A 17,165-nucleotide genomic window follows, 5' to 3' on the forward strand; every position below is an offset into this window, starting at 1 on the left:
TCAGGCCAGAAAACAAATGCTGAACATAACTGCAAAACTCTTATAGTTTTGTACAATGATACATTTTTGCTCTATTTTCTTTACAGTACTATATATTTTTTCCACGCGTCTCACTGGTGGTGTCGGGAATTGCGTGGGCGGGGCTTCGCGTCTACACGCTTGAAACCACCACTAACCGCATCTTCAGGTTTACAGTAGACTGAGCAGGGCGACATGAAGGAAGTCGACTGTACAGCCGGCTCTGTGACTTTGTTCCACTTGGTGGGGAATCTGTCGCGTCTTAATGCTCCTGATAGTCACTAAACATCATGTGATTTTTGGACAGAACGTCGTTAAAACACCGGAAACAGGTCCAATGCGTGGACGAGGCGTGATCACGTGTGCAGTCGTCGCTCTCCACTGGGTCCTTCTCGGGTCTGCTCTCGAGACCCACCGACCACCAAATGACCTCGAGATCAGAGAGGTAGGAAACTGTTTTCTGTTTGTTAGCAAAAAAAAAAAAAAATTATATATATATATATATATATATATATATATATATATATATATATATATTTATATATATATATATAGTTAGAGTTGCATATATACAACTCTAACTACATATATATATGTAGTTAGAGTTGAAAAAAGAAAGTGCATTTCATCATGTGGAACACGTGACACCAGGTGAATAATATGTGATAAATAAAGCCACATGTCATATGAACCATCATATATAGAAGTAAACAATGGATCATGTGAAAAATCACCTGTGAGATTAAATTAATCCTGTGTAAATATACCATTTGTCAGTAAAAAAAAATGCACATGAGAATAAACAAAACTTGTGTACTCACACACAAACATGTGTACTCCCAAAAAATACATCAATAAATGAAAGTAAATGAATCATGTGTAATCACATATTACTCCCATGATCACAAGTGAAAGTTATATGATATGTGAAATGTATGTGATTCTGACATGAAGGTACTACATTATAAAGTGTTTAAACATTAAACTGATTAAACATCATCAACTAAAAATGAAGACCAAAATAAACTACTGGGATTAAAACCTCCTTAAATGATTAGTTAGTTAATAATTAGTAATGCGGTAATTCAGAAAAGATTATAAGGGTATAGCAATTTATTGTACTAGTAAAGTAAAAGTAAATAAGTAAAGCCTAGCCACAGTGTTTAAGCGAGGGGTGAGAAAAGCGATGGAGTGGAAAACACAGAAGGTGTTTTAGACCGTTTTCAAATTCCCCCTCCCATGTTCTCTCAGTCTGATTACATGCTGTGACAGATGATGAGTCAGGCAGGGGAAGCGGAGCGTTTACTATTATTTTGCTCATTTATGTTAATTGGTTAAGACCCAACCTCTACCAGATGCAAAGCATGATTGACATGAGTGTTTATTTTAAATTACTCATTACAAGAAAAACAATCATATACAGTCTCCTCTGAAAGTGTTGAAACCTTTAACTGAAGACATCAGTTCGGTTCATAGATCAGAATTCCAGCTTTCATTTCCTGATATTTACATCTATATGTGCTAGACAACAAAATATTGGAACAGATAGTCCAACAGATAGTCCTTAAAATAAATTAAAGTAAATAACACTTACTATTTGGCTGCATATCCCTTTCTTGCAATAACTGCATCAACCTAGTGACCCAATGACACCGAATTGTTGTATTCTTCTTTTGTGATGCTTTTCCTGGCTTGTACCGCAGCTTCTTTCAGTTGGTGTTTGTTTTGGGGGTTTCTCCCTTCAGTCAACTCTTCAGGAGGTGAAATGCTGCTCAACTGGGTTAAGGTCTGGTGATTGGTTTAGCCAGTCTAAAACCTTCCACTTTTTTTCCCCCTTATGAAGTGCTTTGTTGTGTGGGCAGTGTGCTTTGGGTCATTGTCTTGCCACATGATGAAGTATCTCCCAATAAGATTGGATGCATTTCTCTGTAAATTGGCAGACAATGTTTCTGTAGACTTCTGAATTCATTCTGCTGCTACCATCATGAGTTGCAAGCCCAAGCCATGACACTGCCTCCACCGTGCTTGACTAAAGAGCTTGTATGTTTTGGATCATGAGCAGATCCTTTCTCTCTCCACACTTTGGTAGAGGTTTATCTTTCGTGGCTGATTTCTCTGTATTTCATTGCGAATTCCAATCTGGCCTTCTGATTCTTACTGCTGATGAGAGGTTTGCATCTTGTAGTATAGCCTCTATATTTCTGCTGTCAATGTCTTCTTCAAATGGTGGATTGTGATCCCTTCACCCCTGCCCTGTGGAGGTTGTTGGTGATGTCTCTGATTGTTGTTTTTGGGCTTTTTTCTTCACAGCTCTCACAATGTTTCAGTCATCAGCTGCTGTGGTTTTCCTTGGCTGACTTGTTCGATGTCTGGTTGTTAGTATACCAGTGGTTTCTTTCTTTTTCAGGGCATTCCAGATTGTTGTATTGGCTATGCCCACTGCTTTTGCAATGGCTCTGATCGATGTTCTCTCTTTTCTCAGCTTCAAAATGGCTTGCTTTTCTCTTTTTTTCTTAAAGCTGTAATTCTGATCTGTTGTCTCATATTCATCTTTTGATCTCAAACCCAAATGCCTTCAGTGTATAGCAAAAACAAAATAGGTGACTGTATCTCAATCAGGTATATGCTGTAGCCTGTTCCTTACATTTCTAACCAATCTAACCAATCCCACTCAAATTCACCAGCACCAAGCTTTTACCTAGATATTATACAATTAACATGAATGATGAATTACTTGCAATACTAAGTGGATTACATAATGTCATATTTATTACTGTATTATTACTTTATATATGTGTTGACTCTTGACTACTGACTGCTCTGAGCCTGAAGAGGCCAGAAACGTGTATCAGCGTTGTATAAATTTGGATTTAAAATATTTTCCAATCTGATCCACTAACACATTTTATGCCGTATACATATTGACTGAGACAACCCAGATTATGAATCTGAAGAGGAAGCAACATGTCATAAAGCACGCTGCCATTTCATCAATGATGTTTTGTATTACTTCGCAACAGAAGCTTGCTGAGAGGCGGCTTGGGATATGGACGCAAAAAAGGACTTTGTGGAGTTTGAAAATCCACTGAATTCTTAATAATGAAATTTAAATGCCATTGAATTCACAGCATTGAAATATATTACTTCAGAAATCACACATCTGTATTTAAATATTTCGATTGCCTTTGCCCTTTGCTGAGTTGCCAGTTTACTTAACTTGTATTTTTTCAATGTAAATTTTGCAAACTGAATTTGACTCGTTGAATCTGAGCACTGGAATGAATCCTGAATACAAATTTTTGAATACATGCATGAATTATTGAATATGAATTTGTGAGCGCTGAAGTAATCTATTTGACTGCAGATGTGTAATTTTCTTACAAGCATGAATTTTAAAATGTCAAAGTCTGAACACTAAAACTACTTTAAATTTCAAGGAGGTTAATTCCAAACAAATAAATACAGATGTGCGGTTTTCAAAGTCATATATGTTAAATGCTAAATTCAGTTTAAATTTCATTGTTGAGAGTTTCAGAGAGAATTTCAAACCTTTATGTCTCTTTTTTGCTTGCATACCTGGTTACTAGGACCAGTATTTGAATGAGTATCAGGTATTGGCCCGTAAGTAAAGCTGTGATATAAGTAGGATCAGTTCATCCCTTACACACAGAGTGACCTGCTTTAAGTCACTGTATGACTTATTGTAATCTATATAAATGAACAAAAGTTCACTCTGTAGCTAAATGCTATAGTATTACAGGTGTGGACATCTTGGATTACCAGAATTGCTTTGTAATTTGATGTCATTCAACCCTTTTAGTTTGAAGGCAGAGTTTCACTGGAAAGCTAGAAGGTCATACGGTTGATTTAGCTATAAATTAGTGGTTGATTTCGAGCGAGACTGACTTCCATTACTTCTTACATTATTCTTGCAGCACCACTGCAAAACTAAAGAAAGCTTCTTTTAAACAACGTTCTTTCTTGGCTGATCATGATCTGAAGAGACAGATCATGAGAATAAGTGAAAAAAAAAAAAACTAAAATAAATTTTAAAAAAGAAAGAAGTACAATATATTTAAATAAATAAAGTAAAATTAATAAGAGAATTGACAATACTCTAATAATAAAATAAATAAGAGTAGGTCAAATAAATATGAATAAAAGATTCAATATAATTATTGGATGAATAAGTAATAATTATGTTGCAATACATCAGCCATTTGCTATAAACAGCGTGATATGTAGAACAGCACGTGATGCGATGCGATAAATAATTCTTGGCTGAAACTGAAAATTGTCTGAAACCAAAATTCAAGACACCCTGGTCTGAAAACAAAAGTGAAAAGCAAGTGTTGTATTTTTATTATTAGCTATGTATATTAATATATTAATAGGTTCATAACTTTATTTTTGGTTTTTGTTTATGCATTTGAATGAAACTTAACTGAAAGTCTATGATTGTGATTTAGACTGTTGGGTTTCAAATGACAGTCTCTGAGTTTGTGATACTGCTCTTAAAATGTCATTGTAAACTCTATAAATGATACAGAAGATAGGAAATGAATTTGGTTAACCGGATTGTAGTTTCTACCACTAACCTATCAGTGTGAAATCTAATTGTATGTCATTGAGAAAACTGTCGTTGTGCTCTCATTTTGTAAGCACTGAGATTATAGTGTTTATAGTCAAATCCCATCACTTTTTACAGTTTCATGGCTCTTCACCACATTACAGCTTGCTACAATTGTCATAAAAATAGCAGGGATATACTGTATAACAGTACCATTTTTTGGATTGAACCAAGATTTTCTGAGATTCAGCATCTATTCATCTTTTCGAACTGCTCCTCCTGCTGCATCACAAGCGTAACTCAGTGGAAAGCACTATCTGCCCTCTTCTGCATACATTGCGTTCATAGATGCCAACAATTGGCTAGGGTTGCTGTGATTGTCAGGGGAGAGAGAGTATGCCATCTCTCCTACCCAGAGAGCATGGCCAGTTTTGCTCACTTGGCTCCAGGCCACGGAAGAGTTTGGCATTGTTGGGATTTGAACTTGGTAATGAGCACCTTTTATTACCTGATTAGTCTGATCCTGTTTAATTCCCGTTATTTCCTGACTCAACTTCCTCAACGTCAATGTTAGCTGCCTAGTAGGAGGCTTTTTCAAATGTTCTTTATTTTTATAAATAAAGGCCAGGTGTGTTCTTGAAAAAAATTTCTCTAGTGTACACAATATCTGAATGTTAACTGGCTTCCTGATCAGCCTGATAAGATCCTTGTATTTCTGACCGGATATTGAACTGCTTATATCCACATCATGATTGAAGCCATTTCCTTTCAAGTTCATTGAATATTGTTTGCCTCCGTAAATGTTATTGCATAGTAATTACAAACCATGACGTACCACTCTACAAAAAAAAAAGGAATAAAATTAATCTGAATTGATGTCCTTCAGCAATGTCAAGTAGCAAAGATTAGTAAAAATCTACTTACGTAGATCTCCTGTTTGCTATATTACAGCTAGCTAACTAGTGAGCTCGAGCACAGACACCTTTTAGCACTTGGTTAACTCTTCAAACTCCCAGGACCCCAGCCTTATATTTCTTACTCTCATAACTACATACTGTATTAGTTTCACTGTAGCTACTGAATAATTTGTCGTGCTTACTAGATAATATGTTTTAAGATGAATAACTGAATAATAAGCTTAAAGTTTAGGGGGTTCAGAATAAGCTTAAAGTTTAGGGGGTTCAAATTAATATTTTTATGTCATTGGTTTGCATTTGAATGATAGAAGAAATGCAGATGATCGGATGATTTTTAAAATGGTAAAGTCAGATTAGCTAATATTTAAGAATCGATAGCAGATATTTGTCTATATTTGATGCACATTTCTCCATTGTGCTGTTTTACCGTGCCTACATTGAGAGGCAGCATGTTATTTGAGAAAGACAAAGCCTTTAAAATTTCTACAGAAATAAAACCATGTCTAAGGATAGTTTAAGAATGTTGGAATTAAGCACAAAGTGTAAAACCTAAAGCCTGTTGTTGCCAGCCTTTTTGTAAACGTTCCACCATTGGTACCATTGTTTGTACCATTGTTAAATATTAAATGTGAATTTAGCTTTTTGTAATTTCTACCATGTTTTTTTGACTTTATTATAAGAGTGCTGTCATAACGCATCAGAGTGCATGTAATAATGTGACTTAATGGTATGTACAGTACAGCATGTGGTCTGTGTTTTACTAGCCATAAAAATGTTGTCACATAATCATATGAACTATAGATGGCAATAAGCTGATATCTGTATGTTACATCGAGCAATTCTGTGTCATTTCAGGTTGATTTGTTTCAGTGTTGTAACAGGTTCATTAATTCGTAACATAAGGTGGCGTAAGTAATAACAGGGTCACCTAAGTTACCAAAACATCATTTTTGTGTAAGACATGTTGATAGCTATGCTTTTTGTTCCTGTAGGGTAAAAGAGTGTTTGAGTGGTTTGATTATGGTCATTTTGCATGGTCATTTTGAGTAAAGTGCTTCAATTTAAAATCCCGCTTTTTAACTTAGTAGTTAAAAAAATATTAATTATATTAATATATATATTAATTATAATATATAATTATAATTATTAAATATATTAATATCAGCAAATACTCAAGGTTTCAGTATCGGTATCATAATCAGTACATAAAAAGTGATACCATGACATCTGTAGTATGGGGATGATTACTTTTATGCCAATGTTATGCTGGCAAATGAGACAGGACACAAGTACGTATACTCAGCATGGGCTTTATTTGAGCAAATCCAAGAATCATAGATAGAATTCATAGCAAAGTTCAGCATACACGCAGACAACATCAGATGAGGAAAATCCATCATGAGTAGCGATGAAACAGACATGAGTCAGAACATAGACATAATAAACGGTCTGAAATACACAAATACAATCGACAAGATTTTGCAGTTATATGCAGACACAACAGGTTATAAATAGAACAACTAATCAAGGACTTAACACAGAACAGGTGAACACAATAGGGCAACCAACCAATGACAGGACATAGGCGGGGAAAGGTCTGAGACCAAAACAAAGGCGCATGGCAAAACAAAAGCAAAAACGTGACAGGAAAGGTAACGTGCTCTGAGAAGGGGAGCTCACGACACACGATTGACAAGACACACGTGTATACATGGAAAGGTATATGAGTAAAACTCCATGTGTACATAAAATATTTAACAAAGTTAATGTCATTATCGGATTGGTTTTTAGGTTCGCATTAATCCAATAATTAAATAATGAAAGTAAATGAATGCAAATAATTTAAAACTTAATTTTTCTTTTGTCTTTTTCCTCCCTCTTTAGAAATGGTCCAGTGTTGGTAAGTATTGCCATGGTGAATGGCTACGTTTATTTATGCTCATCTGTCCCTTTTAGCTTTTGAAAGAATTAAGCAGTAGAGTATAATAATCTGTAAGTACAGTATAATAAGTACAGTATAATAATTTAAGTACAGTATAATAATCTGTAAGTACAGTATAATAAGTACAGTATAATAATTTAAGTACAGTATAATAATCTGTAAGTACAGTATAATAAGTACAGTATAATAATTTAAGTACAATGCTGTTTCTTTGCACGTTTCTTTGCACGTTTTTGCATGCTTTTTGAATGTTTTCATAGACAAGCAGCAGATCTTGCCATGGATGAACCTCTCAACGATTTTGGTCAGCGGTCATGATGCGTGTGTGCATCTGCATCTACGCATAAAGCCCCTGTGTAAGTAAATACAATAAAGAGCATGAGTTTGCATGTGGATAAACATAAACCTGATGATGATGACAATAAGGCTGATTGTGCTTATATCACAGGCACTACTTCATCTACTCACTTTCTCTCTTTTTATCTGTTTGTCATCTCTTTCTTTACAGCAGCCAATAAAACCCTACGGATCGAGTTCACTGAATTAGCAATTAGAAATTTCCGCACTCTTTTGATCTGGAGAGGTCGTCATGGCAACAACACTATCCGGGTAAGTCTTTAGCATGACTTTATGGAAAGATTGATATATTGATTAAACTTTAGCGTTATCATTTATAAACCTTTAAAGGGAACCCATTTAAGTCTTATTTAATTTGTTTATTATTGGTTTATTATTGGATATGCATACATTATTGACTTGGCGGTGTTGTATTCTCTAATCTGATTGGACAGCACAGCTCTGATAGTAGTGATGACTGTAATTCGAATCACAGATTTATATTAATGCGCTTGTAATATGTTATCATTATTATAGTAACAACCGATTCACAGGGGGCTAACACGTAATCTGAAACCAGTAATAAACAGAAAAATAAATGTGTTGTTATTTAACAAAATAAATGTGAGATTGATTATATGGGGAAGCTTTCTGTAAGGATATTTATTTACTTTATTTTTTAATTAGTGCTTAACATGGGGGTTCCTAAACCTTTTGGAGCAAATGACCCCAAATGGACATTATGAATTTTCTTCAACCCCAAGCCTTGACCACCATATATTTTTTTCATTCCAGATTAATAATTTAGCACTACAGTAATATTTGAACATTTTATTATGCTAGCAACATGCGTATGTGTAGCGTAAGTGACTAAACACCAAAAGAATTTTCCTTGCAGTCATTTTCCAGTCTAGTGAAAAGTGTTGTGCTGTTACAGGAAATTAATCCATGCAGGGATGGTGTGATACAGCTCACCTTATCGTATAAACATCTGGAAGATTAATTACAACATTATCTAGATGGCACATCAGAACCAAATCGTCCCTGTTCATCAGGTTTTCAAGTTGAATTGTAACATGTGATGTCATGCACAGCAACGTTAACTGAGGAGCTTTGTTTCTCTTTAAAACTTTCCACTGTCGTCGTGATTGTTGTCATGGGCTGCATGTCGAATCTAAAACATCGACCTTATTTATAAGTATTTACTAATCCAGAAGACTGTTACGCAAGTCAGACCTTTCGGGAAGCTACATAAGAGGTTTTTAAAATTCAAACACTTACTGTAATAGGAAAACTAGTTAGTGTTAGTACTCAATAATGGTCTAGAGTAATACATAAGTATGCGATTTGAGACACAACACTAGTTGCGGAGGAGAATGGATGGGTCACATTAGTCTGTTTCTATTGCTGAATTCCTTCACTTAGTGCAGAAACAGATTCAAAACAGCATGTGTCTTCATTTCAGTGTGGCTTGTTTTAAATGTGTATCCCAGTAACAATTTAAAATAGTAGCATCAAATCTGTCTAAGATATCTCTAATATTCATTTATAAAGTAAATAAATAAAACAAAAGAGGAGTTTTTAGTTTTTCTTGCAACCCATTGATAACTTTACTATAACAACATGCCTCCATCATGTTTTATTCCATGCTTTAGTAATTATAGACTGTATTTAATGTAGAAATTCAACTCTCTTGAGGTCACCGTTGTTTTAAATGCAGGCTTAAAACTCCATAAAATGAATTCTGAATAGTTCAAGGTAATTTTTTTTTGACTATAACTAATAATCATGTCCTGTCCTTTTTGTTTCTTGCTTTAGTGGAAACATTTGTTTGATGACCGCAGTAGGAAGGTTAGAATCAGAAATCTGTCTTCCATCAATAAACATCTGGATGTCCGAAGAGAACGAGTGGTACGATTCCTTTAGCATTGCTAAGGTTTTTCCCACTCTCAGGGTGGACAGTTTTTATTTGCTTGTGTGGGCATGTATTTGCAGATATGGAATCCAGTTTAATTTACATTCTCTCTGTTGGAATGCCCATATTAAGCTACAATTTTACAATAGCATTTGAATGAATTGAAATTATGCAAAATAGATGTGTTTATAGACAGAACCATGCACAGAACTGCAGAAAAATACGCACATGCTTTCAGACACACACATTCCAACATATCGGAATATTTGGTAGTATCATTTGTGAAGATTGTTAAATTATATTCCTATCATATACTGACACTGAAGGAGGAAGTTGACTTGTGTTCACTGTGATACTCTCTCGCCCTCTAGTGGGAGTTGCAGTATAAGTGTTTTATGGCCCAGGTGGGCTATACTGTCCATGTGGCTGTGTATGACTTCAACCGAACGCTCATTACCGACTCATACACTGTAAAGCGCCCACCAGGAGGTAGCTCATCTCTTCCCCCTCTCTCTCTCTCTCTCTCTCTCTCTATCATTATCATGAATGTACCAAGCATAATAACGACAAGGTATATTTAAAAAAACGGAGTGCTCACTGTTGTTCATATTGAAGACCCTTTCACTTTGACTCTATTTTTTTCATCTTTCCAGTTGCTTCCAGTTTCTTGCCACTAGAAGACAAAGTACCTGTGTATAAAGTGACATTGGATATATCTGCTAAACGGTTTATTGTTGACATGGAGGCAGGCCAAAAAGTGAACGTGAGGTTATGCTACGAAAACAAAGCAGTGTGTAATGGAAAAATATCTAATATGGTGAGTGTGCTTGGTTCTCAAATCTATAAATCAGGAAATATTTTTAAAAATATATATTTTTCCACCTCTTTTGCAATGATGTGTTATTCATATCAGGTTCTCTGAAAATATGAAAATGATTTATATAAAAAAAAAAAAGCTTACGATGGAGATTTTCTGTTTCAGATCGATACTGATCTTAATCGCACAGTCACGTTAAATTTTCCTTATTTGGTGCCCTGTTTATGCGTGCAGGTAAGGTATTGATTTACAAATACACAAAACTTCTATACAACATATTCAACAATTTTAGTACAGCTGCCTAACTTAAAATCTAGCCATAACCTTTTAACCAATCATCAAAAATATTTTTCTGTTCAAAGATGTATTACACTGCAGTTGATGCCAGAAGACACACCACCTGTCCACTAAAAGACAAAATACTGCCGGGTAAGTGGAACTGCTCTGTTTTAAGCATTTTCCCAGAAAATATAGAACTTCTCAAGATCATATAGAGTTTCCATGATTGCTGTGGTAAGTTTTATGTTATATCATTTGAGCTGACTTTTATATTATTACTACAGGAGGTGGAGAAGTGTTGTCCAGCAGCTCACTGCAGCTCTTTGGTAGCTCACTTCTCAGATGGAAGCATCTTTGCCCCTCGGTCCAGTTCGAACCTGCCGTCTCTCTCTGCTGGCAACATACCAGAAACCACTCACACTGTGTTTCTGTGCAAAACTCCACCCTGCACATGACAGACCTGGTGAGCACTCAAAACGTGTTGTTGAGCTGCTGTGTACTGGGTTTTATTTTCCCCCCAAACCCTGGTTGAATTTATCCTGTTTTGGAATTATATTTATATGGATATTTAATGTTCTTTTTTAAATACCACAGTAGTGTTGAATTCTCAAATCTGATCAGAAGATATTGATTTTCTCCAAAGCTCTGACGGTAGATCTAACACAAATCCCAGGTTTATGAATAGTAATTCGCTCATTCTAGTATATTATCGTTTCTATAGTAACAGCTTTTTCACAGGAAATTGTATAGCAGACTCTCCACATAACATAAAGCTAATAATAAGAAACAGTTGTGCTTTTATTTAACAAATAAAACATATGATTATTGTTATGGCGAAGCTTTCTGTAAGGATACATTTATTTAACGTTTATTGAAGGAGTCTCCAGTGTCAGTGTTTTTTAACAGCGAGTAAATTTACCGCCATGGGAAAGTCTTCAGGACGAAGTGTGTTTGTGTGTTCCTTTGCGTGTTTTTTTTTTTTTTTTGGATTATTAACTTCAAGAGATGTGGTGAGGGAACAACTGTTTATAGCTGTTAATAACATAAGTGATAATAAGAACTAACCTTGCGGACGTTCCGCAACATTAAATGTAACCATAAACGGTTAAAAAGCATGACAGCATTTGGTAATAAATTGAAAATTGCAATCGTTAGCAAACTGCTGTGGTATAAGAGGAATCAAACACTGTGCTGTACTGGGACGTGCTGTTATAGAAAAATAATCAACTTTAAGGTAGTAATGACATCACTGTCGTGGATTATGTTCCTATAATAGCGTGGCCTGATGTGTTTTATTCCATCCTTGGTAATAAAATAAAAACTTATATATGGTAAATATTGAAACCAATTACAAAGATGTCATGTTTTTCACTTTCTAAATCTAAATTAAACATACTACGTCATATCTGTGTTATTAATTGTTTCATATCATGAATTTTTTTTCTAGAAATACAATGTGTCTGATGTAGACAAGCACGCCCACATGTGTTTGAAGGTAAGAAGTGTTGCAAAACTGCCTACGCATACACATTTTTACCATGCGTATGAATACTTGTAAGTCTGTTTGCATGTAACTTTGTTTTTCATTTCTGTTTTTAGTTTGTTCTGAATGGCAGCCATCAAGTCTTCTGCCCCTTCAGTTCAGGTAAAGTCTACGAGTCACTTTTAAACTGCATTATTTACTTAATAATAATTTGTCATACAGCTACACAAATCATCATTTCTCCTTGATCTCTCTCTCTCTCTCTCTCTCTCTCTCGCTTTCTCTCGCTCCCTCAGGAGATTTATCTGAATGGGATGTTACAGTGGTTCCTGGGTCTTGGCATCTGTATGTACGATTGTCCTCCAGTATCCCAGCATCCTTTGCTGCCCAGCTCTGTGTGGAAGAAGGTGGAGCATGTGTCGTGAAAGAAAATGTGCACACTGTTCAGACAGTAAGCTACTATTCCATGCTGTTTTATTGGCTTATCTTTAAAACCAATCCTTATTTCAAACCAGTCAGTAAAACGTAAAGGATATAGGCTCCAGTTTGAACTGCAGTCCACTTGTGCCTATTCTGTTATTCATTCAGAATGTAAAATAAATATTTATAGTTGTAATAAAAATTAATATATAGCATACCCAGTCACTTTTAGTTGATATGAATGTTATTCTGTGTCCTACAGGAAGAAGGTGCTAGAGACGTGGAACTGACTGTGCCTCTTTCCTTTTTCACCTCACGACTGTGTGTGCAGGTGTGATGATGCTTTTCTTAAGATAACTCTCTTTGTGTGTGTGTGTGTGTGTGTGTGTGTCTGCGTCATGTTTTGTCATGTTGTGTCATGTTGTGTCATGTAACCTATCATGTTTTCATCTTCTTATCATCTTCTTATCATCTTCTTATCATATATCACAGCAAATTGTTCCGTGATACACGTCTTCTCATTTACGTGTCAAATTTCAAATTAAATTCAAATTTCTCGCAGTATTAGTGAGCCTGTATAGTGTATACTGCCACAGCACGACAGCACGACACTCTGCATTTATATGACATATACCAAGCGTGGCTGAAAATGTTGTCATTTTCATAAGCAAAAAATGAGATAATTTCATAGCTTCATTCTAAACACTATTTCAGATTCATTTTTAGTAAAAGATAATGTCTCTTATTATTAATACTTAAAACTAGATTTTTTTAAAAAGATTTATTAGCAGAAATTAAGAAGAACTTTAAAGAAATCAAGAAAATGTAAAAAATCAGCCATCTTCAGCTTAGCTTCATGCAGGAAAAATTTTTAAATAATTTATTTAATTTATTTTTTTTACAGTGCAATATATTTTCACTGTATATGTTCACTACATAAAGTATAGCACTATCAATTTCTGGTGATTCTGTACCCACTGTAGCGTAGAGGTCTGTTCTTGTCTGACAGGAGTGGAGCATGATGTGGTCTTCTGCTGTTGTAGCTCATCTTCCTCAAGGTTCTACATGTTGTGCATTCTGAGATGCTTTTCTGCTCTCCGTGTTTGTAAAGAGTGGCTGCTTGAGTTACCGTAGCTTTCCTGTCAGCTCAAACCAGTCTGGCCATTCTCCTGTGATTTCTCTCATAAACAAGGCGTTTCTGCCCACAGAACTGCCGCTTATGCATGTTTTTTTTGTTTTTTGACCCTTCTGTGTAAACTCTAGAGATTTTTGTGTGTATTGCAGTGTCTGAAATACTTACACCAGCCCATCTGCTAGTCAGAGTCACTGAGATCACATTTTCCCTATTTGTATGCCATAAATGACTTTGTTGTCAAGTGTCAAGGGTCATGTGACCCTTGTTTTCTGATTGTATCACTGCTCACTATGTAAAGTATAACATAAAAGCGTCAATTTTTGGTGAGCCCGTACCCACTGCAGCCTCAGAGTACTGTTCTTGACCACCAGGAGTTGAGCATGATGTGGTCAGCAAAGAAAAAGTCTTCATTTGACTCGTATAATGAATTGATCTTTCTCTCTGTAGGTGTGGCGGTCTGAGCCTGCTCTCCGTGGAAGGAGAATCATATGTCCTGATTGTAAGTGGTGTTTTTTTTAGAATTGTGCTTGCTGGGCATACTGGGCATACAGTGACTTATTTCAACAATCTCTACTTTTGTCTACACTTGCTGTTTATATCATATGTAGAATGTCAATGTGCAATACTGGTCACTTTGTTTATCAGGACTCTAACTCTCAATGCACTAAATGTGGAATGTAAATGTGCAATTACTCTCTCTTGGTCCCTTACTCAACTACGGTCACTTATTCCATTTTAATCTGTAATGTGTGCAATTCTATCACTGGTCACTTTTCAGAATGTTCTGAGTGTTCAGTGTGCAATATTATGACTTCGTCACCTGCTGTATATACTTTATACTGTATTCCTGCTGTACATACATACATACATACATACATACATACTTTTATACTATATGGCATACTCACATTATAGTCTATTTATTGTCTGTTATTTGTGTTTTTTTATAACACCAGTCAGAAGCAGTGCTCCTAATTTCGTTGTATATACACATATACAATGACAATAAAGGCTTTCATTCATACTTTCATACGCTTTCATTTATACTAATGGCAACACGTAAATCACCCAGACACATGTTCACTGTATCCCTCTCTCAGATACTCACAGGAGATGGGGTCTTATTGCTGCTGCTTCACTGGCTCTCCTGGTTGCCATAACAACAGTGGGCATCTTCACCTACAAGTTGATCAAACGGCAGACATCAGGTCAGTGTTGAGTAGTTTGAGATTGCTGAGTAGTGAGTAGAGCATGAGGGTTACATTTTAGCAGGATTATTATAAATTATGACGTAATCAATGTTCTTTGGGTTGTAATTTATTTTTCTCTCTGTCTGTTAGTATGGCGCTCGGCTGAGAGAAAACCTGTTTTGCTGGTCTGCTCCTCTGACGAAATAAGTCATGTTTCGGCTGTGTGTGCTCTAGCCTACGGCCTGCAGGAGGAGCTGCGCATGGACGTGCGCCTGGCTCAGTGGGCACACTGCAGCACTCAGACCTCTCTGGCACAACTGGGCCCTGCCCCCTGGCTCTACGGCCAGTGCCAGCAAGTGCACAGCGTAGGTGGCATGGTGCTCATAGCCTGGAGCCCTAAAGCCCAGCAGACTTTCCTCACATGGAGGGAGAGAGAGAGTAGTGGAAAAGTGGACAAGGAACAGAAAGACAAAACAGAAGAATGGAGGGATAAACAGGGACAGAGTCAGGCAGAGAGCGAGTCTTCTATCACAGCTCCAGTGTTTAATGCCAGCCTCATAAGCATGTGGGCGGGACTCCAGAGCGAGAGGCGTGGTCAAGGATTTGGTCTTGTGTGTTTCCGAGGGTTAAGTGGAACAAGGTGTATTCCGAAGGAGCTCAGAGGCATTCGGAGATACTGCCTTCCTAGAGATCTGTCAAACCTGATACACGAACTGGATGTAAATGTACATGGGCCAAGAAGCAGGGCCCAAAACATGAGTAGTTGGTGCTGTTGGCCCCGCCTTTTCTCCAAAGGACTGTCTTTCTGGTTGTCGCAGAGGCTCGCTCAGAGACTGGACGCATGGCTTCCTCAGACAGCAGCGAAGCCAGACAGGAAGCGTCTTCCGAAACCATCACATAAAGCTGCCAGCGAAAAGACGTTAAAGAAAAGGATGAAAAAGAGAAAGAAAAGAAGGGAAAATTTCAAATGTCAACATGCAGGGCCGGACAAAAATGTAGAATGTAATCCGGTCACACAGAAACCGCTACTAGCGTAATTTATGCTTTTAGAGCTACACATTTCGAGTGGACAAAATGGACAAGGTGGGGGGTGGTGGGGGGTGAAGGTGGGAGGTGGTTGGGTTGGAATGGGGGGATCAATTTTACATTGACTGAATGACATCCTTAACTCCTTACCATTACCAGAGTGCTCGTTTTCATTAATGCTGTATACCTCAAATGGTTCAAGTTGTTTCTGGCCCCAACCCGTCCTTATCAAGCATTTCTCCAGTTCCATTAAAATTATGTAGAATCTGAAAAAACGGTAAAGTATTGAGTACTGTTGTACTGAAATGTTTAACTGTGTATAGGCGCAACTTTCTCATGTTGTAACCTATGACCTCAGCTCTTGGTAGTGTCATTTGACCACATGCTCAAAAATGATCACGCATACACCATGAATGCATCTTCATTTATGAGTAGTGATATTTTTACAGTATTATTTGTACGTTTTCTCAAAACTGCAGGCAGTGGAAAATCAGCAGGAAGGGTTCTGTGCTAGTAAAATAGAAAGAGGCTGTAGAAGACCATTGAGCATGGCCCTCAGCCCTTAACTGCTGTGCTATGTGTGTAGATTATATTTTTAATATAATATAATAAAGAATATTAAGTAATAATGATTGAGATCCATTTTATTTCTTTGCTGTGAACGTGTGGCTATGCATCAGCATCTGTTTACTTGTTATATAATAATATAATGTATATGCCATTTGCTTTTTGTATATTGTTATGCATCTTGGATGTTTTCATATCAGTATTTTTATATCAATCTATTAAACCAAACATGTTCATGCCCACCGTTTCTTCAGTGGATAATCTTACGTGGACGCTGTAGATTTGCACCTAAGATCTGCTGGTGTATTCATGAAGACTACGCTGAGCATACTGAACATCCTTAGTACAGTTTGACTTTAAAGTATACAGTTGTGGAAGAGTAATGATTTATAATCCCACTATAGAATGCTATTTACATATGTAAAAGTGGTTTTATGAACAAGGTGGCTTGTCATTCGGGAACCTAGAATACGGCTCTAGATTAAGTTTGTTACGACAGTCGTATCTACAGTTGAGGTCAAAAGTTTACATCCCCCTTTCAGAATCTGCA

The 17,165-nt window shown here is 36.5% G+C and overlaps 1 protein-coding gene across 2 annotated transcripts; it reads left to right on the plus strand.

Moving 5' to 3' along the window:
- Nucleotides 1-16,677, plus strand: LOC113533123 (interleukin-17 receptor E). 2 transcript variants are annotated; one of them, XM_034306993.2, is made up of 17 exons: nt 1-463; nt 7,390-7,405; nt 7,708-7,803; nt 7,959-8,056; nt 9,602-9,694; nt 10,070-10,187; nt 10,352-10,515; nt 10,681-10,749; nt 10,878-10,944; nt 11,079-11,257; nt 12,242-12,289; nt 12,394-12,439; nt 12,574-12,728; nt 12,960-13,028; nt 14,280-14,331; nt 14,933-15,040; nt 15,173-16,677. In XM_034306993.2, the coding sequence occupies exons 1-17, from the start codon at nt 284-286 to the stop codon at nt 16,057-16,059; spliced, it is 2,445 nt and encodes an 814-aa protein (XP_034162884.2). In that variant the 5' UTR covers nt 1-283; the 3' UTR covers nt 16,060-16,677. The 2 variants fall into 2 exon arrangements, with proteins under 2 accessions (XP_034162884.2, XP_034162883.2); XM_034306992.2 differs by having other exon boundaries at nt 3-463; nt 7,956-8,056.
- The last annotated feature ends 488 nt before the right edge of the window (nt 16,678-17,165 follow it).

Source organism: Pangasianodon hypophthalmus, chromosome 8 (assembly GCF_027358585.1).
Source record: "Pangasianodon hypophthalmus isolate fPanHyp1 chromosome 8, fPanHyp1.pri, whole genome shotgun sequence".
NCBI lineage: Eukaryota > Metazoa > Chordata > Actinopteri > Siluriformes > Pangasiidae > Pangasianodon > Pangasianodon hypophthalmus.